Source organism: Myzus persicae, unplaced genomic scaffold, assembly GCF_001856785.1.
Source record: "Myzus persicae strain clone G006 unplaced genomic scaffold, MPER_G0061.0, whole genome shotgun sequence".
NCBI classification, from domain to species: domain Eukaryota; kingdom Metazoa; phylum Arthropoda; class Insecta; order Hemiptera; family Aphididae; genus Myzus; species Myzus persicae.
In genome coordinates, this window is record NW_019101013.1 from 463,576 (window position 1) to 488,901 (window position 25,326).

General features: G+C 27.2%; 2 protein-coding genes across 4 annotated transcripts; both read right to left on the reverse strand.

Annotated features, from left to right (window-relative positions):
- Positions 1-301: 301 nt before the first annotated feature.
- LOC111027275 (phosphatidylserine decarboxylase proenzyme, mitochondrial) lies at positions 302-15,422 on the reverse strand. 3 transcript variants are annotated; one of them, XM_022305587.1, is made up of 7 exons: positions 15,127-15,422; positions 14,741-14,820; positions 7,320-7,507; positions 2,021-2,254; positions 1,333-1,909; positions 1,105-1,265; positions 302-1,040 (listed from the first exon to the last, which is right to left on the reverse strand). In XM_022305587.1, the coding sequence occupies exons 2-7, from the start codon at positions 14,772-14,774 to the stop codon at positions 801-803; spliced, it is 1,434 nt and encodes a 477-aa protein (XP_022161279.1). In that variant the 5' UTR covers positions 14,775-14,820; positions 15,127-15,422; the 3' UTR covers positions 302-800. The 3 variants fall into 3 exon arrangements, with proteins under 3 accessions (XP_022161279.1, XP_022161277.1, XP_022161278.1); XM_022305585.1 differs by lacking the exon at positions 14,741-14,820; XM_022305586.1 differs by lacking the exons at positions 14,741-14,820; positions 15,127-15,422 and adding an exon at positions 7,606-7,732.
- Positions 15,423-18,157: 2,735 nt separating this feature from the next.
- On the reverse strand, positions 18,158-24,038 carry LOC111027271 (prostaglandin reductase 1-like). The gene is made up of 8 exons (XM_022305574.1): positions 23,814-24,038; positions 23,655-23,700; positions 23,517-23,573; positions 20,892-21,077; positions 19,668-19,941; positions 18,605-18,716; positions 18,429-18,547; positions 18,158-18,368 (listed from the first exon to the last, which is right to left on the reverse strand). Exons 1-8 carry the CDS (start codon positions 23,917-23,919, stop codon positions 18,258-18,260), a joined length of 1,011 nt encoding a protein of 336 aa, XP_022161266.1. The 5' UTR covers positions 23,920-24,038; the 3' UTR covers positions 18,158-18,257.
- Positions 24,039-25,326: the final 1,288 nt, after the last annotated feature.

The following is a 25,326-nucleotide window of genomic DNA, read 5'->3' on the forward strand; positions in this document are numbered from 1 at the left end:
TTAAATTATTGTTATATATATATATTTTTTTTTGTAAGTATTGACAGATTTTTAATAAATATTAAATGCAATTCAATATGCACTTTTTCATTTTTATTGAGTATATAAATATTTTTTAAAACTAATGGTAATTGACACAAAACATTTAAAAATTTAAAATATTGTATAACTATAAACTATTTACTACGGGACTGTGTTGGATATGTTTTCATAAAAGAAAGTATCCAATAACTAGTAATGAAGTCAATTATAATTGAATCAAGAAGGTTATAAGGGTACATGTAAATTTTTATATCTAGTTAAAAAAAAACTCCATACTAACCATTTTTAAAATACTAGATAACATAATTAATTTTATATTTTATACATATCACACAAACACAGAATATCATGTTGGTTTATAACGATTATTACATTTTTAAAGTGGAAAAAAAATAGTTGCACACTTAAGTATAAGTTTTGGTCACTCATTTTTGATTTTAAAATAATTTATACATATATTTTCTAATTAAATTCAAAATTAGATTAGAGTATATTTAAAAAAAAAATTGTCTTTATTGTTTCAAAATACTTTTTTTTAATTGAAATAATTATTATATATAATATAATAATATTGGTTTACAGAAACCAGGACTTCAAACTCTCTATCAAGTAAACATAAAAACTAAATAATTAATTAATAATTATTGTATGGATATAAATTAATTAAAAATTTAGTCAGCCTTAAAGTAGTCTGTAAGAAGGATGTACTGAAGTTTTTATGAGACAAGAGGATTTATTTATTTTATTAATTACTTAATTTATTTTGAAGTAATATAATCAACTTGGGACACATCAATTCTGCCAAGAGCTTGTCCCATTTGTATGGTTTGTCCAGCGTCCACGTCAAAAACAAATCCCTTGGGTGCTTCAAATAACAACACTACTGTCGATCCCATTCTGAATTCTCCAACTTCTTGTCCTATTGACCACTGAGTTGAGAATGGACGATCATGTTGATTAAAGTCTTTTCGACGACATCGCTTATTGGTTTCCAATCCCTTTAAATGTCATGCACATAATATAATTAATGGGATTTACTGAGTATGACATTTTTTAACTTACCTTATCAGAGTGTACTTTAATGGATCCTACATTTGTGGCACCTACAGCAGTCATTGAGAAGAATCCATGTTCCCATTCCCCAACATATACTGCCCTCTCATTCAACACAAATAAATCAGGTAGTAAACGGGCTATTTTTGGATTGACACTTAATAATTCACCTATAAAAATAATTTAAGTTAAAAATTATCAACATTTCCAAATTAAAAATGTTTGCAGTATAGGTACCTTGAAAATGTCTACGAAATTTAACAGTCCAATGAGCTGGTGAGTGAAATCTATGATAATCTCCTGGAGCTAAATAAATTACAAGTTGATACAATTCATTGTCTGGATTGTGCAACAACTTTGATTTATATTCATTCCAATGAGGATCAAATGGCTGACATTCGTCATCACTTTTGTCTTGTCGTTCAACAGACACTGTTTTTTCTTGTGTATCGTCTGATAACACTACATCTTGTTTCTTAAACGATAGACTGAAAAAGCTTACACCTTGTGAGAGGAAGTTGAATATGAAATTGATGCAGTACATGTGCATAGTAAGGAGGCCATAATGGTAAAATAGGAAAGTGGAATTAATGGACCAACCACTACAATTGGATGTAGAGGAGTCTTGCTTCATCATATCACTTTTTGTTGCAGTATTCATTGGTGAGGATTCCAGTTGTGATGTAACTATGTCTTCTTGCCAAGTTGGTGAACCTAAAAACGACTTGATAGTATATGTAACACCCTTAACTTGTTCGACTTGACAAGATGTAACACGTCCAACACTCACTATAGTGCCATCAGCCGGAGACACCTGTTAACAAAATTATATTTCATTTAAATAACATAAAAAAAAAAAATCCACTGTCATGTAAATACAACACAAATAACATTAAATATTTAAGATAAATGTGATATCTCTTACCATTGGTCTGTCAAAGCATATCGGTCGAGCACCATCTTTCAAACGTCTAGCGAAAAATTCTCCTAAACTTTTATAAGACTCCATGGGTAATTCAATTTCATGTATAATAACGCCAAACAGTTTTGAGTAGGCAGTATATAACCAATATCTCAATTGCCGAGGAATGTAACATCCGGAAATATAACCCCATAAACGTGACATTGCTCTTAATGGTATTGCTTTGTAAAAGGATAGCTGAAAAATAGCAACAAAATACAAATTTAGTTATTTATTAAAAATATAAATTAAATTCCATTATAAACATTTTAGTTTCTTTTTAATTCTAAACTTTTCAGTTAGATGTCATCCAGAACATAATATTATATAATGGGAAGGAGTGGAGAACTATAGTAAGTTTGCTTTTGATAAAATAAGTGGGCAAGTGGGTACCGCTTCGATGAACATTTTGAAATCATGTAAGTCATTGTGAATGAAAAACATTTATAATCGAAAACGTTTGCCATCCTTTATTACAATAAGTATGTGTTTATTTTATGATATTATTATTATTGAAGTAATGCAGTAGGCTGAATTAATTTTTGCCGAAAACAGTGAATTTCAAAATTTACCGTCGCTTTTAAAAATACAGGGAATTTTTAAATTTAACCCCTCAAAAGTACCAAACATAATTACTTTCCCACCAAAAATGGTATGGAAGTCTTAAATCGAAGCATACAGAAAAAACATATCATTGTGAAATCAATCATTCCAGTCAGAATCTAAAATGTACTAATGCTAATCTAATTTGTCAATTCGTGGTTGTTTTCAAAGTATAATTATTATTATATTCAACATCAATATATTATAAATATTATTGAAAATAAATATATCTTGTCTGCGGTTTACCAGGTATATTAATATGAATACGGTGGTTCGGCGTGTCGGTCAGAATTGGTTCCAAAATGCCTGAAGTTTGATTCCCGGGTTGTTTTAAATATATAAATAAAGAGTATATCTGAATTGGTTCCGAATTAATTTTAAAGCATTTTCAATTTCCCTTCCTATTTTATGCAGACTTAGGACTGCTGTATATTATAAGTCATAATATTTTTTTTTTAATTTGTTCATTTATATGATTAAACAATATATTTCTTTGTTTTTTCGACTTCGTAGTTTAACATATGCTAAAATTTTAAAAATCATTATCGGCAACCAATTAGGATGTCAATTTTCAGGTATGAGAATCAATTCGGATGCAGCCAACGAATATAAAGGGTTGCTTTTTGTTCCCTTGCATTTAGATTACATTTATTACACTGTCACCGTATTCCATGCAACCATGTAGTCAGTATTTAGAATTTATCGTCTTGTTATTTACCAAATTAAATAGTACATGTATAATGATTTTACTAGTTATTAATAATCACCTCACACATAGTGGAGCAGTTGAATATATTTAACTATTTTGTTTATTGTGATAACAGATTGACCACACCGGTTTACCGTTACCACGGAATACAAGGAAATTGTAATGGTTACCATAATATAACCCTTAAGATGACGCTATGCAAGTATTTGTTGTCCTCGTCCTGCAAGTGCGTAACATAGCAAATCGCGTTTAGCTTCATTGGTTTAAAAAATAGAGTGAATCGACTTATTGTGAAATTGAATTAGTAGGTTTTTTATGATATTTTAGTTTTTAATTAAGCAATGAGCATTTTTAATTAGCACAATATAACAAACGTAAAAATTGCTGAAAAATTGAACTATTGTAAAAAAAAACAGCAACAAAAACAGATAATGTTCTTACCATCAAGTTTCATAAAAGATTAATTCACTCTAATTTTAAACTAACAAAGCTAAACGTAATCTGCTAAGCGTAAATTTGTTATGTTACGCACTTGTAAGACGGAGACAATAAAATGCGAGTGTAGCCCACTATGGCTTAAATGGTATTCAGAGTCCAGTGATCCATGACATACAAACGTAGTAATAACACAATGTGGAATAGACTATACAGTATTATAGTTTTGAATAAGGATACAAAAATTATGAATCATGATTATCACATTTGAAAAAATTATTTTAACGACGAGATTTTCACTCAAAAACTTGCATAAAACACAACTTTATAATTATATTAGAATTTACAGTTAACAGAATAGTACAAAGTTTTTTACAAAGCTTTTTTTAGGAAGAACCTGAACACATAATAAGTTCAATAGAGCAACATAATAAAATAGTAAATAATAGACAATTTGCTAAATCTGTGATGAAAAATCCTTTCACATATAATATTATGTTTTATTGGATATCTAATAATATTATTTTAAACATATTAAAATGTATATTATATTCATACAATAGTTAGGTTGCAATTGATGTCTTCCCATTTAAAGCTTTTGTAGCGCCATCTCTCTGATTATAAATAACTATTTCATACTTAAAAATAACTAACAAAAGATTGCATAATATATTAAGTATTTAATAATAACTTGACCCAATTATTTTAGGAATAACCAAGTTGTAATATTTTAAATGTTACACTATTACCGGAATATATGTGTATTATATATTTATATATATTTTTTTTTATTGAACTTAAGCCCGGCGACAAAAGTCATTAGCTGTTGTAGGGGTTATGAACTGTAGTAGGGGTCTGGGGTAAGGTTGGTACGATAAGTTGTTTTTACGATTGTTACGGTTGTTATGGTAGGTAGCAAACACGTGGTCGTGTATGTGTGGCAAGGTTTTTAACTACTATGAGCCCGGGTGGTCACCCATCCGGGAGCTAGTAGCTGTGGCAGTTACTTACTCCCAGTCGCATTCCGCGACTGGTAGCAGCCAACGCGCCACGCCAAGCCACTGTATTATAATTTATTATAATATATAAATGTATATACGATAATATGCAGTCACCAGAAATAAAAAATTATACTTAATACGCATTGTAGTGTGTAGTCTATTGTTTATAGTTGAAGATTATATTATTATTTTTTACTAATAATATGAACAATTAATATGTTTTAACAATAAGAACATATTCGATCATACATTTCCTATCAAATATTTTTGAATAATATATACTATAAATTATAATAAAACAATCAATACAATATAGTACCATTTTGTATAAAAGTTAATTAACTTTAATTAATTAATGCGAGAAGGGCAGAAATCACAAATTTGATTTATATAAAAAAATCGTAGAGGGGCGTACGACGATAAACTAAAACGCTTACTGCTTACCTATAGGTGAATCTAAACCAAAAACATTTTATACATCACTAGTTGATCCCGTGCACTTCGTTGCCTATTAAAAATGCCAACTCTATATGAGACTCGCTTGTGAATTGTGATAATGCGAGCAGTATATTATCAGGTAGGCAATCCATCTGTGGTGGATTGCGGACCCCGTTAGGTGCATACTCCATATATGAATAATATGTTTTATTTTTTATTTTGACTGTGGACACGCCGATGATCGCCTATTAGTGCAACTCAGCCACCTCGGTAGGCAATTTGCATAAATTCTATTTGATGCATGTTTTATATACCTGATCTGCTCGATTAACCAATGGCAACCAAAAAACAAAAAAAAAATACTAATTTCTTCTAAATAATTAAAAACAGAATGTTGAATTTTATTTCTCGGAACAATTCATATCTACACGCCGATCAAACACATAATTTGACAGACAAAAGTCAGGTTAAAGGTAGCTGAAAACCCGCGAGCCGCCATGCTGTTTAATATGTAAAAATGTAAAATGTACACGTTTATTTTAATTAATAACTAATTTTCGTTGCAACTTTCTTAATTTTTCTTCCATAAGAAGCTTCTTCTGACAACAACAAATATAACAAAAAAGGAATTAGCGAAATCAGTCCAGCCGTTCAAGTGTGACGCCGTGACCAAGGGAAACAGGGATTCATTTGTATGTATATATAACTACTTTTTGTGACTTAAATATAAAATTTAGACATATACAGTCGCTGAATTTTTTGTAGACATTATCGAACACTACAACTTTTCTATCAACCCAATCATATATCTCTCATCGTTAAGGCAGCGTTCGTAAGAAACGTTTTTTCTCCGACTTGCTGTGCAAATCCAACCACCACGAAAAAATCTTTTCATTTTTCGGGTTAATATGTAGCCTATGACACTCACAGATAACGTGGCTTACTATTGGTAAAATAATTTTTTACATCGGTTCAGTAGATCCAGAGATTACTCCCTACAAACTCACAAACTCTACTTCTTTATAATAATATATATAATATAGATAAATTATACACCGTGAAGTCTAAATAGAATCGTTTCAATTTCTAATTTTTAGCTAGGTCAACATTATGACAGCACACTATTTATTTTCTTTATCTGATCATTCGTACCAAATTTGCATTCAGCCGATCTCATTTATGTTATTAGGTTTAATGTTAGTGAATTGAGCTAATTTACCATACTTTAAGGTAAGAATATCTAACACCTCATAAGCTTTTATTGATATTTTAATTTTAATATGAGTTATAACCATGTTGAATATTACAATATTATGATGTACTAAGATGTCTTAGGACTTAGATAATATTTTTACTATAAAGTTTGATAATAGGGCAATTCACTCTAATACTAAAGATAAAAACATAAAATTAGATCAGCTGAATGCAATTTTGAGAGAGAAAACAAATAGTGCGCTGAAGTCATCTTAAGCAAAAATGTTTTCTTCAGTTCCTTTTCTTATCAATTACTCATAGTAATTTAAAATATTATATTATATATGTAGTATAAAAATTGCGATTAATGTAATCGCCTTCATTATTCTATCGTTGATAATAGACTGTACCTTATTTAGCAACTATAATAATAAGTCCATAAAAAAAAAATTATCCTATTACATAAACATGGAATATTATATCATTATTATCTGACATATTTTGTACAGAAACTGATTATACTAACGAGCATTGCACTGTAAGATAAATATACTTATTAACTTAACACTATAATTTATTCATGTAATATTAGTAAGTACAATATGAACCATACGTTTAGTCAAATAATACCGCTCATATTATTATAAAAATAAAATATTATTTATGTCCAACTGATTTTTTTTTCTGACGTAAATTCAATACTTTTTTGTATTGCATACTTGTGTATGCAACAGTTATTTACCAACAAGTGTTGTTTTGCCATTGTTTAATCAGTAATGAGTAAACTTTATATATCATAGTAAATATATCACTACAATTTAAGTGACAAAAAAAAATGTAATAATTATTATTTTTTTCAAACATTATTGAGAAAATTATTTACCCTTAGATTCCGTGTATAGATGGGTTGTTGTTCGTTTTCTGGCTGTTGCTTGTTTAAACGACGCCATTGAAGTACAGCTAGTAAAGTCAACCCTACACCCGTAGGGATGGGATAAATCAGGTTTGACCAGCTCCACCATCGTGAATTTTTTGCTACTACTTCTTGAACACCACCATCATTTCCGGTACCTAGATAAAAAGTTTGTTAATCATATGAATATGAAAATGAACACGAAATAAAAACAATTACGGAAAAAAAAACAAACAAAATAGGCGAAGTTACACACAGGCGCACAAATATTGCGTACACATGTCAATTAATTCAAAGTAGTATTGTATCCATAGTTCATCCATGACGCGTGTCCGCGTGTAAATGTTTAAATAATCAGGCGAATAAAATTGATGCGTGTGAGCGCGCGTGTGGTGGCGTGATGGAAGAGGTTTAGAGTAAATCAGTTGGCGTATAATAATGACCTTAATACTCGTATACACTAACACCCGGCTGTACTCTTAATTTTCTCATCCACGTTTTTCTTATTATATTTTTAATAGATTCCCAACTGTTGATGTTACAATATTAATATCGTTAACATGTTAAATACCTTAGATTTATTGAAATGTTATAAAAGGTTTAAAAATATCATCGACTGGTTAATATTTTTATTAATACCTTAGAACATTTTCCCTCGAAAATTTAGTAACAAGCTCAATTGGTTTTAATTGAATTGACCTTTGGTAAAAATATATACGTATAGGTGTATAGGACGCGTATAAGTGTATATTATATGTATATATATATATATATATACACACTAATAAATATTTGCAAAGATTACGTGTTGATGAATGACACCTAGTTTGTATATCTATCGGGAATCGAAGTAGTTTAGATTTGAGATAGAAAATGAAATTAAGATAGTCAGTAGTCACACCACTTTTATTTAAACAATATTTATCGACTGTACATATACTACATAACACACATAGTAAAATTGTTCCCCAATTATAAAAATTAGAATGACTGATTACATTTTAAAATTGCTTTATACATAATTGACTTCCACTTCTAATGTTTCTTACGACATTTATCACTGTACTGTCTGTTGTAATATTGTACATATAAAAATATATAATATATGATGTTATATGATATTTATATAAGTGTTAACAGCTTAAATTTAAATATATATTCCTTTTTGTACAACTGAAATCATAATTGATTATACATTAATATATTCATATCTTATTTATTATCAGTAAACGACATTATAATATTTTAGTTAGTTTTGGAATTTGCTTAACAATATTATTAAAACATTTTTATTATTTGGCTTTAGAATCAATTTAAAAATAGTATTTTTAATATTATTTTGGAAACCTTAACCCATTAATGGATTAAATAAACGATACACAGCTGCCACACTGGTACCACCAATAGACTAGTAATAAACAATAATTTGTTTATAAGTTCATAAAGAATATGTATTCAGTATATATCAACACTTTTTTGCATTAAATTCATTAATTACCAATAAACTATTAGTAATTGTTTTGAGATTAGTGAGGTATACATTTTAAATTAACGCATATAAATAAATACCATACATACACATATACCTGGCATACGCAGTCTTGGGTTTAATAAGAATTTGTTAAAAAACAATAATTAAAAACTTATTGTATATATTATGTAGTAGAGTTAAATTAATACATTATTTAAACCTTGAATAATATATATTGTTTCAAAGTATCTAACTACTAAAAATATATTCCCTCCTATAGATATAGTATATATTATAAAAATATTTTTTTTACATTTCGTAGCCTGCAATACACTTGGATACCAGCTTCTTAGTCTGGGTTGGTTATAACATTATGATTAAAAAAATCTGTATTTAATATAAACTGATATACACAAATATTGTTGTATGTATTACAAGAGGAGGCCAAACCAACATATTGTGTCGTCTTCAGGTTAATTTCACGAGGGTGGGATGAAAAATCTTGTATTTGATTATAAGACATAAAAATATTACCTACTTGTAATGACAGAAATATAGAACATCACATAGTGGACGGTGGGGGCGAGGTGATCGACCCATCGCTAAGGATTTCGCCTGCCGTACAATACAGCAACATTTGAGTTCAGTCGAACCAATTTTAAATGGTTATTTATAATATTAATCTAACCTTAAAAGGTAAGGACATTATCTAGGGAATCTCAAATATTTTTATTGATATTTTAATTTTAAAGCTAGTTATCATCATTTTAAAATTGCAAAACTTTACATAATTATTTGTTATACGTTGCTACAAAAGTGTGATGGAGTCCTTTTAAGCTACAAAAGTTATAACTTATTTGAATTAAACATTGCACAAGTAATTGCATGAAATCACATTCAGTTAAGTAGTATGTAATATTATAACGATATAATGAAATTTGCATTAGATAAGACGAAATTGATGACTTCCTGAAATATACGAAAGTTGTTTTTTGTTGGAGACTCGAAGTACATTACAAATAGAAGGGGTACCAATTTAGAGGAACACGTTTTCCTATTCCTAAAAGACTTACTATAAAAAAATATTAGAGTAATAAAAACCTAACCATACATAATTTTACCTCTTAAAATTAGTAAATCTGTGTGTCGAACTAAAATAGTACTAATTTATAAATAATACCAAATTATTATTAATTAATTACGTTTTAGCATACACATCATATTTTTTACTTTCGTGAAGATGAAGTTCTACACTGTTTAATTTAAATTGTTTGAATAATAAAAAAAATATTACTAGGTATCGAAAAAATAACATAATTAAGTTAAAACTTAAAAGTAATACAAATAACAGTGTTAAGAATTAGAAATATAAAATAAAGAAATCTAACTATAACATAGAAATTATAGTATGAAAATAATTTTTAAAATGTATCAATTGTATTATGATTTATGATGTATTTAAGATGGTAGAAAATACTACATTTTACTGTAATATTAGAATAGGTAGGTAGTACTAAATTGCTTGTTGAAGAGGAAACATTAAACTAGCTTCGTAATTTTAAGAAATTTTTATTGTAGTTTATTTTTGGCTGTGGATAAATAGTTGAAATCGAAAATTTCGTATGGACAAATATTTTAAAAATTGTTTAATAAAATAACACCCAAGACATACAATTTAAGAAATGGCAAGCGAAATAACGTATGGGTTACATAAATAATAACATAAATAGGTAAGTGAAAATATTAATAGGTAATTACGAATATCGAAATAATTTAAATTTTAAACTTTAATTGTTTTTGATAAAATATGACGTAAGGTGTTTAAATTTCACTACATTAATTAACAACATTATTTATTACACATATGGAACTAATAGGAAGAAATATGTTTTATAGATATTCAAATAACAATGGTTATTACAATTTTACATTACCACATATTTCAATGGCACACAGATAATCAAACATGTGACTTCTATAAGTATTAATCAATATCCAATTAGAAACTACGAATATGTGGTCCCACCAAGTTTATTTTATTATACTTTATGATAGGTAGGTGTATTTAGCGGTTTATAAATGTGTTTATATAATTAGGTAAACAATACCAACGTATACCTCGTAAAAAACGTATTCTGTATAATACCTAAACATCAATCCCTTTTTAGTTTCATTAATTTATTATTATTTTTTTCAGAATATGAACTTATAAAAAACTCATGAGTTATTATAATTTTAAGTGAATTGTTAACAAACAAAATAATATAAAGGTCACAGAAAAAAATTAGAAATTATACAAAATTAAACAAGCATATTATAATATTATTATTTTTTAATGGGTTTTAACGTTTACAGATCATGATCTGGGTTAAAAAAAATTAATATGTGAATTATAATTGCTTATAATTGCTATTCATAAATAGGTAGATAAACTATATAATATGGATTATGAACATAATATATTATAGTAGGTACATTATATACATACATCATATTAAATAATTAATATTAATGACTTTCATTTTCCGATTATGAATAAAAGAAAAATAATATTATTTTTTTGTATTTTGCATACAAATAACACAAATAAACATATCTATTTTAAATATTGTTTTTGAGCTAATTTTATGTATAACCTTTTACAGATTTTGATCAACTATAATTGATTTTACATTGGTATTTTATTACCTACGTAATATTATGTTACGCATTATTTTTTCTTAAATAGTTAAAAGATCGTAACTGTTAAGATAAAAATATAAAATTGACCGGTTTGGTAAATTGTAATTTAATTTTGTTATCCTGTTAATGTCTTCATAAATAAACAAAAATTATACTTTATGTAAGTATAATATATTATCCTAATTTCTTGTTATGTATATAAATAAAATATGATAGTTGCATTCTATTTTATGACGTGTGTCATTTCCCAAGTACCTATATTAAAAATAAGACATTTTGTCCTTCATTATTTATATATTTATGACCTAATTCTTGGATGGAAAATAATTAATTTAAGGTAATATAAATTTACAACTTTGAGAAAAATGAGCGTTCAACGTATTTAATTTGGTAATAGTGTAATACTTGTTTTTGAAATGTAACAAAAAGCGGTAACTACGATTTTGTTCGAGTTGTTGGTACTTAGTTGTTATCTTTTTTTAAACAACTTATGTAGGTAATATGCATGTATTATATTATAATACGACTCTCCTAATTCGGTACGTACTTAAAAGCGTAATTTTATTTTATTTTTTTATTAGAATTAAGGCTTCAACTACTAAGATCATTAGCCCGGTAGTAGGTGGAGGGGAACGGTTGGTTGGAACAAGTATATATGTGAGGATGTGATGTAAAGATTTTGTTGCTAAAAATTTTGGATGGTCACCCATCTGGGAGCTAGCGACACAGGCTAACCCACGTCACACCAAGGAAAGTAATTTCATTAAACATTACCTTTCATTTTAATTAAAATGTTTTATAAATATTTAGTTTATAAAACTGAATATATTATCAACCAAATTCATAAATTTAGGTATTATTTGCCACTCTTTTTGAAATTGTAAATAACGTATAATCAACGAAATTAAATACATAAGTACTAATTAACTCTCTTAATATACAATATTAACATAAGTTTATACATTTTTAATCCAGTTGTATAACAATTTCAAAATGGATTTGTATAAATAAAATAATTAACATTTCATATTCTAGTCCTGATATTTTATACCTAATAAGCATATGCATATAATTATCCAGTATGAAAAAAAAATAGTTATACAATAAGTTACTGAAGGTATAATATATATTTTGATTTTGCTCAATTACTAATGGTTCAAATTTCACAAAGTTTGAGGTTTTGGTATATTAATTTATACATAATTCTAATTAAATTTATATTTTGTGTGATCAATTTAAGTATTTAACTAATTAGAACCAAATTCTGAGAATGGACTCTAATAAGTAATTAATTAATATAAATTATTTATTTAAAATATGTACGCCAAACGACAGTTACAAAGGGGTAAATAAAACTAATTAATTAATACAACTGTTGCATAAAATAAAATTATTGAATACAGAGTAAATTTAGAAGTTGAGAGTCAGGAGGTAAATGTTCTGAGCATGCAGTGAAAAGGGTGGACATGGCCGAAAGAAGAGGTGTGACCAGGGATAACGGAAAGTAGCTGGTTACGGGTTGGGTACAACAGAACTCTAAAGCAGACTCTTTAAAGAAGGTCTAGAGCATACAGGGACCCATTTAAAAGCAAAGAAATAAATCTTTGGTCAGTTTTAAGGTGACGTGAGGATAGAGTTTGAACGTGGAGAACTTCACAGATGCAAAAGTAGCCAAGTTGTACAATCAGAATTTAGACCACAAAAGTCGTATAATATGCTAAAAATGTCATCTGTACTCATTCAACGAGCAAAGATTGTATTTTGCAAGGAAAGGGTGCGCCAAACAACTATACTGAATTAATGAATCAAGTACTTTCAACGCTTTATTAACGGTGGAGCTGACGTGATATTCAAAAGAAAGGGGAGAAGTTGAATATCCCAAGATCTTTAACAATGTAAGCAAGTTGTAGCAGATGGTTATTTAAAGTATAGGGGGTGAACTATGGGAGACCAAGATATTGAGAGGAGAATTATTTGAAATGTATTCAAATTAAGAGTTAAACTAACGCTAGTAACACATTGATTGAAAAAGTCAAGTTCAGAAAAAAAACTTTGTTATCAGCAAATAGTAGATTTTTTACCTTATTTGGGTTCAAATGGTCAGCGATTGAATTAATAAACAGTCAGAATAAAAGTGGACATCATGACCACCTTTGAAACTCAGGACAAAACTTCAACTAGATTTGAGTAGTAATATATATTTATAAAAAAAATATAAATATAATATAATTTATATTAGGTATAACACCAACTGTCAGACTAAGATGGGTCAAATGGGGTAAATGCACTGGGCCACTGAAGTTGTCAACATTTTAAGTGCACCAAATATAAATTTATATTTTATAGTTGTTAATTTTTTTAAAAATTCATTTTAAACTTATTTTAAATGTTTAATGACAATAGAAAAGAATAAATTTCAAATTACAATTATAATTGTAAAAAACATATGCCCAACTTATTGGTAATCAATGCATAAATTACAATTAAGAATGCATACATGGATTTTTTGCATTCTTAATGTTGTTATCAACTGATTCCATTGAAAGGAAATAGAAATGGTATTAAAATATTAAAAAAGATATAAAATAAATTACAAATAAAATAAAATTTGTATTTAAAAATTGTCATTCTGCTAATATAGTTTTGGGCACTTATCTAAAAAATGTTCAACAATATTTCATCTAGATAATCAAATAATATTATTATCGGTTTGTCATATTGTGTGGTGTCCACATAACATTACCTGTGTCCCTACGTTGGCTATTTTATGATATTTTTATGTAGGTAAGTCATTAGTGTGTAAATTATTATAATTTAAAAATGTTTATAAATTGTACAAAAATTACAATATTATAAAAAAGCCAACATAAGATCACATGTTATGTTATTAACTTAATGTTTGATAATAGGTTAATTCACTTTAGTATTAAGAATAATAACACAGGGTTAGTTTTGCTAAACGTAAATTTGCTATGTTGAGCTTGGGCCAGACAAAGAAAACAAATGGTGAGCTAACATCATCTTAAAAATCAAAATGTATAATTCAACAAATTCAAGATAATAAATATTACATTTAACTACTAATTTCTAATAACTAAATAAATAATATAACTAGGTATCTAAATATAAATTCTTAAGTTATTTTTTTCACATAAAACAACAAAAGTAAATAAATCCTAAACCACCAAATGAAAAAAAAAAAAAATTATTTTATGAATGTGAAAAATACCGTACTTACTGAACTCAATCAAAGGACGAACAATATTATCCATTAAATTCTTTCATCAAAGTTCCTTTACTGGGAGGTAAGGTTAAGGCCTGTGAATCATGTCTCTATTTTATCTCCAAATATCACTTCTACTTATTGTTCAACATTTATTTGAACAGATTGTACAATACAAATATTAAAAATCACAAAAAAAATTCTTTCTAACTAATTGTCATTGACTAATGACTATGCCTTGTGCTACATTAAGTATTGTAAAATATTTGTATTAAATTAATGCGATTGAGAAGTTTATTTATTGTCATTGGCAAACTTACACAAATTAATTAAATTTAAGCACGCGTCGCATGCATGTTCAATAATATATCGCAAGACACAACAAAACATTTAACACTAACCATAATTTTTCCTCAGCGACCTTTGATACTCGACGGGGCGCAGTGAGGTGGGGTGATGTAGCAGCCTCTTCGTTGTCTTCAGGCTCCTTCCAAACATTTTTTGCTAACAGGCAAAATATTTTGATGCACAATTAAGAACACAAATTAAACAAAAGGCCACCACGATCCATCGAGACACATATCACAATCAAATTATCCAAAAAGACTAAAGATTATGAATTATGATAATTTACAATTTCTTGGAAATTACAACTTACCGTAAAGGCTATGTAAATGGTTATGGTAATCAATAATAGATAAGAAACAATACGAAAAAATAGTCAATTTATTATCAGTCAGATGTTTGTTGTACCGCGATAGTGGTAACCAAGGACGTAGTAAATGGTTTTCGCGGTTTTTTTCTTTTAAACACGTTGAAGGCGCGGTCGACACGTGAGTACGTGAGGATTGTGTTTATGTGTATGGCTATAGTTTGGTTTTAGTTATAAATTGACTATACAATAAACAGTATTACAGGAATATAGTTATTGTTGTCATTATATTTATAATTTTCGCATTTGTTTTTCTTATTTATAAGCTAAAATAATACAAAGAATTACATCATAATATTATTTCATAACTCGTATTCATGTTATTCATTGCTATAAAGGTATATGATATTTGTAATTTTTTTTATTATATATTTATCAATCACATACTTAATAATAATACATGTAATTACTAACAAGTAACGAAATAACAACCGTACTGTGCTCAGGGTTGTTATGTTTAAGACTCTTTTAAAAAATAAAAAAACAATCATATTGATTTTGTTGTAAACTTTTAAAACACATGTTTTAAACATCAATATCTTTTCTGGTAGGAAAGCGAATTTAATCGGTACTTTTTTTTTTGGGGGGGGACAAAAGTAAAAGATTTCTCAATAGTCTTCAAAATTGACAGAATAAACAATCAAAAAATTAAGGAGAAATGGCATTTTTACGGGAACCCGGTTCTTAGCAAAATCGATTTTGGTTTCCGATGTAACTCTAAAAATAATTTCATAAATACATGAAATTTTCACTGAATATTCATATCCGCATTTTTTTATACAGCATACAATTTTCAAAATATTTTAAATCGTGTTGAACTATTTATAGGCATTATATTATGACATTTTTGATTATTATTACTTTTTTTTAAACTAGTGTCGATAAAAATTTTTTCGCTCGGTCAAAAAACTTGAAAATGTAGTACAAGGTTACTCGTAAGTTTTTGTTAGTGGAAAATAAAAAAAAAGTTGAGATTAAATTCACAATAATTTTTAATGAGCGTTTGAATTTAGAATTTTGACGGAATTCGTAAAAATCACGAAAAATTGAAAATTATTTTGAGTTAGAAATTTATAAAAAATTTTTTTAAGATCCAAGATCAAAACTTAATACAAGATTCCTTATATGTTTGTCTACCTTTTTCAAAAAAAAATTTCTACCGGAGAGTTAAATATAATTTTTAAGAGCGTTTGAAATTGAAATTTTACCACATTGGATATTCATTCAATCATTCTATTTCTCATGTGACAATTTCCTGATTTTGTTGTACTTTAAAAATGAATAACTGTAGATACTTGAAATTTACACAATATGTTTATTTTATCAATAAATATGCTTGATAGAATTTTCAAAATATTTTGACTCTGTTACGAAAATTTTTTAGTTTTTTTTTTATAAATTTCAATACAATTTTATTTGTTGGTCGAAAAGCTTGAAAATGTAATACAAGTCTGATATATTGTTACAATGTCAGTTGGAAAATATTAAAAAAGCATATATATAGGATTTGGTTTTTTAAACATTTAAACTTCAAATTTTGACAAAATTGATCAAATTGGAAATGTACAAATTATTTTGTAATTAAATATTTGTAAAATGTTTTAATGTTCAAATTTTATAGCTAAGGGTTGAAAATTTACAACAAGGTACCGCGGAAGTATGTTATTCTGTAACCAAAAAAATCTAAAAATACATGAACATAGTTTTTTGTATAGTTATTTTCTGATAAAATGTGCACTAAATTACACATAAAATAACCAAGAATAATGATTAAAGTTATTTTGTTGTATTTTAAAAATATTATTCGTGGGTACTACTTTTTTTATTATTGGTAATTATTTACTTTTGATCCATTGAAGAAAAGATGATCCGAAATTGGATTGTCTAAGCATTTTTGCTGCCCTAAAATGTGATGACACTATGAGAGGAAAAAAATATATAAAAACACAAATTATTGTAAAAGCAATACATTCATTGCTCTGCACAGAATCTTAAATTGTTTCTGCATTAACAGTGAGTCAGTGAATACATTTACACATTATACATACCACTCTACCAGGTGATCCATGTTTAAAGTAATACACTCATTGCTTCAAAAACAATTAATGTTTTTTAGAATAATTATTTTACAATTTTACTATTATATATTATAATTTAACAATACATATTCACATGTAAAAGCACGTATTATAAAATAATAAAAATTAAATAGCCAATTATCAAAATAATAGCTTAACCTGGGTTTCATGTTTTATGAAAAGGTACTCGTTACTTGAAAATTAATTACTACCTACTAGAAATGTTCAGAAATTATATGTATTCCTTTACTTTATAACTTTAAAACATATAAAATTAATGTATTACTCATATAATATTTCTGAAGTTTTTTTGGTGGGGGGGGGGGGGATAAAAACTAACACGAGTCAAATATTATTGGTAAACCTTTTATTGGACGCTCTGTAGGCAATGCAAAATATTATGGTAATTTCTCCAAATAATAGAAAAGTGGAGTATTTACAATATTTGAGATTTTATTACATAAGCCTCAGTTGTCCTAGGGGAATACCTTTGAAAAACTTATTATTTTCAGGGGGTTTTTTTTTATTAAATTTTAAAAACCTTCATTTGACTATTTGAGTTTGTAAAAACAATAGTAAATAATAATGTATATTGTATATATATAATGTTTATTTTTTGAATATAAAATATCAATACGTTCATATTATAAATTCAGAATAATTATGAATATTATATTAAAATTCACAGGATTTAAAAAAAATTGCAATGTATTAGTTCGGAGTTTAAATTGTTTCTGATCATTTAAACTTTGACCAAAGATTTTCCTAAGTTTTCTCCATTCAGCATACCAATAAAAGCTTGTGGTAAACTTTCAAATCCTTGAACAATGTATTCTGGATAAATAAGTTTGCCCTTAAAAAAAAAAAAAATAGTAGTAGCTATAATATAAAGAATAATCAAAGAATAGCTTACCTCTTTTATGAGATTTAAATTACGTTCAATACCACTTTGCCATTTATCTGCCCATCTACTAACAATAAAACCTTCGATTTTTAGTTGCTTAAACACTATGGCTGGTTGCAACATTGACACTAAGAAAAAATAATTTTTAAGTTTGTGGACAGTAACAATTGAAATGTAATTTATACCTTTTGGTAAATTTTTTGGATTAGTATTATACGATGAAATCGAACCACAAACAGATACACGTCCAAAATTTTTCATTCTATAGATAACTGCACTGCTGAAATCGCCTCCAACCTATAATTTAATTATTAATATATAGTATAATTATAAACAGGTTTAATGTTTGAAGACAAATCATTTTCCCTGAACTTTTGATATTGTATAATTGCTTATTTATTTAAAAAGTTTTCACGTCAGATGCAACTAAAATTATTATCTATAAAACGGATTGACGTTAAATAAAAAAACAAATTAACAACTATCTTTGGGTAAAATTAAAAGTAGTACCTATAATATACCAATAAAAAATACTAAAAATATAATGTTAGAGTCTAGAGATAGGTGATACAGCAATATCTAATAATAGAAAATATACCTAATAGATAAATCAGACAAGGTATGATAGGTGGGCTAAATTTATCATTGAAAATGTTGTTTTTAAATAATGAGTGGGTACATTGGAATTAAAAATTAGTAAGACAATAAAGAATATAGGATATTGTGGTTGTTCGCTGAGTGACAATAAAGTTGACTATGTTCAGTAATAGGTTCTTACAGAAGCATCACTCAATTACTGCTTCTAACATCAGTAGCCAAGGTTTTATTGGAATTAATTTATTTGGACTAGAACACAAGTTTTACCAATGTGTAACCATAAACAGCAGTGATATGATCTAACTACATAGAAGCTACATGAGATAAGAAACCACACATACATCGATACATCTGTATAGTATTTAATAAAAATATAATTAGGATGACTAGTGACTACATAGCTAAATGACTATACATATAATTATAATTTGTAATAATCAATCATAGACCTTAAACTAGGTATACTTATACTTAGTATAAGGTCTATGTAATTAATAACACACACCTAGGTAGTTATAATTATGGCCTATACAGTATACAGTTATACTATAGTTATATTTAATATAGTTTTAATTGATAGTTAAACCTGCGATCAGTGATTTATTTAAAGTTAGTTATAAAAAACAAATGCTAGTTATTTTGATTACTTACGTTATCGAAATAACAGTCTACACCATGCGGAGCAGCCTCAAGAAGAGCTGCATTGACATCTTTGGTTTTATAGTTAAACGCGGCATCAAATTTAAGAACTTCCTTCAGCCATTTAACCTTATGATCAGAGCCCGCAAAACCAATTACGTAGCATCCCAAATTCTTTGCAATCTGCCCCACGTGAATACCCACAGCTCCTGCTGCAGCACTAATGACAACAGTTTCCCCTGGTTTTGGGTCGCAAATATTTAAAAATCCAAATAAAGCTGTATTGCTAAAATAATAATAATTTCAAACATTTTTACTCTATGATTTTATTTTGATTGCGATGATCTATCATTGATTTTAAATTAATCATCACTGAATACATAAATACATTGAAGTAAGCTAAGCACCACAACTGCTTAACAATAGGCCGTCTGCAGAATTTTTAAGAGATGGCAAATAATTTCCTCCTACATTTGTACTCTACCTACCACAGCTAAGATTTTTTTTGGAAAAGGCAAACTTTTATAACATTTACAATACCTTTAAGTAGTACTAAATTAAGTAAGTAGGTACCTACTTGTAGTTTGTATTAAATATTAATATTTGATAGTTGATTGAGTTAAGTTAGTATAGACTAATCACCTCCTAAATATATACCAGGTGACCATTTATTTTTTACAGTGAATTAACTCAGTAATATAACATATATATATAATTCAGAAATAGGTGATAATTGTTTATTGTGTTTAATTATATATGTTTAGACTTATACTAGATAATATAGAATAATACACTACTTCGGACACAGACTCAAAATAGTAAAAACTTTAATAAGCTCTACCTTATACCTATAAGCAAGGGCATTGGTGGGGGAAGTGTGGAAAATAACAAAGTATGCAAACAAAAAAAATAGGTATGTTTTGAATTTATTTAATTCTTTCATATTTGACACCATAGACTTTTGCTTAATACTTCAAGAAATATTAACGTAGTCGTAGTATCTATATTTTATATGTTATAAATAGGTTTTGGAATCTAGATTCATTTTGTCCCTCTTTTCTGAAAATTTCCCTATGAGCACCCTTGCCTATAAGCATTATATTCTAGTGCACTAAATGGTGAACAAATAGTAATACAGATATGTATAATAATATCAATCATATATAATCATATATACTGCAAGTATACAACTTACTATCTAATATAATATTCAGATAAAGTATAAATTATAATTACCCTGGCATTCCAAGCACTCCAAGACCAAGTGAAGGAGATAAATTTCCAAAATCAGGGAGTACATAAAATGTCGGCATAACGTCCTTCTTTACCGTTGTGGGATTAATGACACTTAATGTCCTCCAACCAGTAGAACAGAATACTATTTGACCAATTTTGTAATCTTGATTATTTGATTTGATAATTCTAAACAAAAAAAAAAGTGAAAAATGAACATTGGCGCAAATATATGGACAAGGCTCGGGTGATTTAACTTAAACCTCTAAAATGTGTATAAAGTCCTCCCAATTTCGAAAATTATATAAATATATATATAAGCATTATGATTGTATTATAATTTATAATGATAGGTACCCAAACTGTCAATACTTAATAGACAATAATAGAAAAATACAATACACTTATAATATACGCTATTTTAAGCTTACTGGCAGTGGCGTAGTCAGGAGGTTGGTGTTATTTATATACGAAAACTGTAAACAACTTAGTTTAGCTTATACTTAACCTCATCCTCCACCCTCTTTCCCCTTTAATAATCATGGTCATAATGAATATTTTACACACTTCGGGACATATAATAAGTCATATTATTATATTTTAACATTGCTAAAAATATCCACTAGTTTCACTGAAACAAATTAACTAGATGTTTAATGAATTTTAATCTATTATAATAGAATTAGACGTAGGTTACCATTTTAATTCTCTAAAAAAAATCAGTTTACAGATTAATTATACAACTAGCACACTATACACGTTTATTTTATATGCATACCTACATAGGTGTATTATATAAGTGGGTAATATAATTGATACGTTTCTTACATTTTAAATTTATGATTTGTGTCAATTGTTTATGTAGATAGTTATGTAGTTTGAACCAAGCTCGATGTATTCGTAATTATTATTCTTATGTTTTTTTTTTTAAGAATTTTTTTTTAAAGATTTTATTCACATCTTACACGAAGTTTGACTACAATAATTATAACTTATAACAGTTACAACTATTAAATAATACAATTCTGATAATTAATTAATTACCTAAATGCCTTACACTAGGCGTTTTAACGAGCTTATTGTTGATAAAATAAATTGTCAATTTAAAAATCAGAATTATAATAATCAGACAAAAAAAAATGTTAACCTACCTATCATTTCTATATATCATTACTTATATAATTAGTTTAGAACGTTAGGTTAAATATATCATATTCTACATTGATTTTACTTGTAAAAATAAACAAAATAATAAAATATGTTATAATTTATTATTAGAACATTAATAATCAATTTATATGTAAACACATACCTAATGATTTTATAATGTATTAAATCAATACAACTATTGTCTATTAACGTTTGGGTAGAGGTATAACCGTATTAATATAGTTAAGCATTACTTTTTCCAAGTCAGTTATAAATTAATTAATAACATACAGGTACCAAAACTAATGTTTAGTATTAAAAAAAGGAAAGTAGGAATCCGCTCTGTCATTGAGTATAGGTTACTTAATGGATGTATTAATTTGAATTCAATGATAAATTATTGCATACGAAAAACGATTCTGAGCGTAGTCGGTGTGTCAGCCTTTATCATATAAATAGCAATATATTGCTATTAATTACTATAGTAATTTATTTTACTATTAGTAATACGGTATAAGCTATATATAAATAAGCAATAGCATACAATTAATCTGAATGTCTTGAAAATGTAATTGTGTGTATAAAATTTAGTAATAATATACTAGCTTAGAATTTTTTTCTTCTAGAAAAAAAATCTTTAGACCAGAAAAACACATTTATTATAACATTGTAAATTAAATACATTCATTGCTCCATATAGAATTTAAAATTTTGATTAGGTCATAATGATGTTATATAAAAAGGGTTTTTAAATATAATATAAAAATATTTGTGATTTGAGGTTTGTAAAAATAATATAGAAAATTACTATGATGTAGGTACATTAATACATTATTAATCCATTATTGAAAATATAAATTATTAAATAAAGACACATATGCGAGTATTTGAAAATATTGATAAAGTGGATAATTGTATTGTTTTATTTAACCAACCATTTTATAACCATAAAGTCCGAGAAGTTTCATTTCGAATACTGATAGGTACGAAGGTCTCGTAGGTACGTAGACATGAAATATAAATATATATTTACTTTTACTTGTTAGTCGTTTGTCATGTAATAATTAATTACAGTTTGTACTTAATGCTATCGCCTATCAATATAAATGTATAGTATTGTAGCAATGGAAGTTAACATATTAATATCGTAATTTTTATAGTCAACATTTTTCATAATATAGTACTACTAAAAATGCAATTGTAATGGGATTCTTATATGATTTATTGTAAAATTGATACCTACCTGCTTAAATATATTCAATACGAAAATAAAATTTATTTAACATTTAATGTTAGTCCGTAAGTATAAAAATATAAGTGTTTTGTTATCATAAAAGTAGTGTAAGTACGTATACAACAATATACTAAACAAATATAAATGATTTAGTAAAATAATGGTGTAAATATTAGATTACCATATTAATGTTTAAAATAAAATATTTTTTATGTATACACCAGTAATTTAATTTTAAGGCTTACTTGGCTATTTGAGTACCCATAACAGTTGTTCCAGGAGATACATGGTTTGAATATGGTCTACAAACATATTAAATATTATCTTATACCTATTTGAACAAAAGTGGTTATTTTATACATATAATGTTTGGTTTTTGGTACCTGATGTATGGATCGACACTAAGCCAAATAGCTTCAACTAAAATTTCTAAAACATAAAAAATAACAATAGGTCATCGATTGTTTTTTTTAAATCAAAGTTTTAGACAATAGATAAAACTGTGGTTTGTTGTCAATTGAAAAATTAGTATTATTAGGTACCTCCTTTTTTTAATTCAGCCACCTCTTCTTCTACTAGTTTAAAATTATCTTCTGTTGGTTCACCATTAAATGGTTTTTCTAAAATAAATTTTTTTGCAATCACCATTTTTTAAAGTTATTTCAAACAACAAAACATAAAATTAAGTATTAGTATAATTTTGAACCGTTGTGTCTGTTCATTAACTCGTATTCGAACTGAATTACAAATGAGCTGTTTATCAACAACATTACAGTCGATTTCCTTTTAGTTCATATAGATGACCTTCATGAATGTCAATGATAATTGATAATGAATGAAATATTAATCTAATATCATTGTTATTAGTTCCAGTTTAACTATGTAACCACTTGTTCTGTGGACCTATCTTGATGTCTTAAACCAGTTTTAATAACCTATCATAAGTTTTCGGTAATGAATTCTGATTTATAGTGATGTATGTAATTTTTGTTATATATTTTACCAGTAGAACACTGAACAATAAATACATTATTAAAAATTGAGGTAAATATAATAAAACGATTTAAATAATATCATCTATTAATTGAATCGATGTTCCAATTTAAAATATAACTATACTAGAAGGGTTCGCTACTAAAGTTAATTTTAGTTTGAATGCCCTAACATTTTGATAAAATTAAAGTTAGTTTTTGTTGTCCAATTCTAATTCTGAAAAAAGATTTGATTTTAGCTGATAAAGATCTTACGGAACACTCTGAAAAATGTAATCTTATTTAATTTTTAAGTGTTATTGAAAACTTGAAAATATGGATTTTAGCCATAGCATGTCAACATCTTAGATTTATATAATCATCCAGTATGTATAATATATTAATATATATTTAAATAGGTACTAGATATATTTTATATTATCTTAAAACAATTAACTGTATTAAAATGAACTTTCTCATTTCAGGACAAGCCTTGCTATTGAAGCGACAACCATAATTGAATTTAATTCAGGGCCTGAACCCGTTAAGAACCGTTAATTTTCAGGAACTTCGGGAATCTAAAATCGTTTACTATTATTTTGAACCTTTTCCTATTCCTGGTTATTGGTTATCGGTTAGCTTGATCATTTTTTCAGTTAAGGCGGGTTCACACTGCACTGTGTCATGTCGTGTCGTGAAATGTTGCCGTGCTCAAATTGGTCCAACCACGTGGATAATTTTTTGGTTTCTACCAACAATTCTACGGATTCTTTTACGAATACCATGATGTTCCCACATATACCACGAAGTTGATTTCATCCAACTTTTGAACGTGTGGTTACTGATTGAATAGTGATAATACATGAATTCAAATATTATTTTGTTATCGATTGATCGAAGAACTCATTTATGATATAGAGTGGTATAATGTTTTTAAAAATGGAAAAAGTTCATGATACGACACGACACAGTGCAGTGTGAACTCACCTTTAACCTAAAGGCAGGTTTCCACTATATACACGTGAGCGCATACGTGCATGCAAATCCTTTACTGTGATTGGTTGTATAGGTTAGGTACCATATG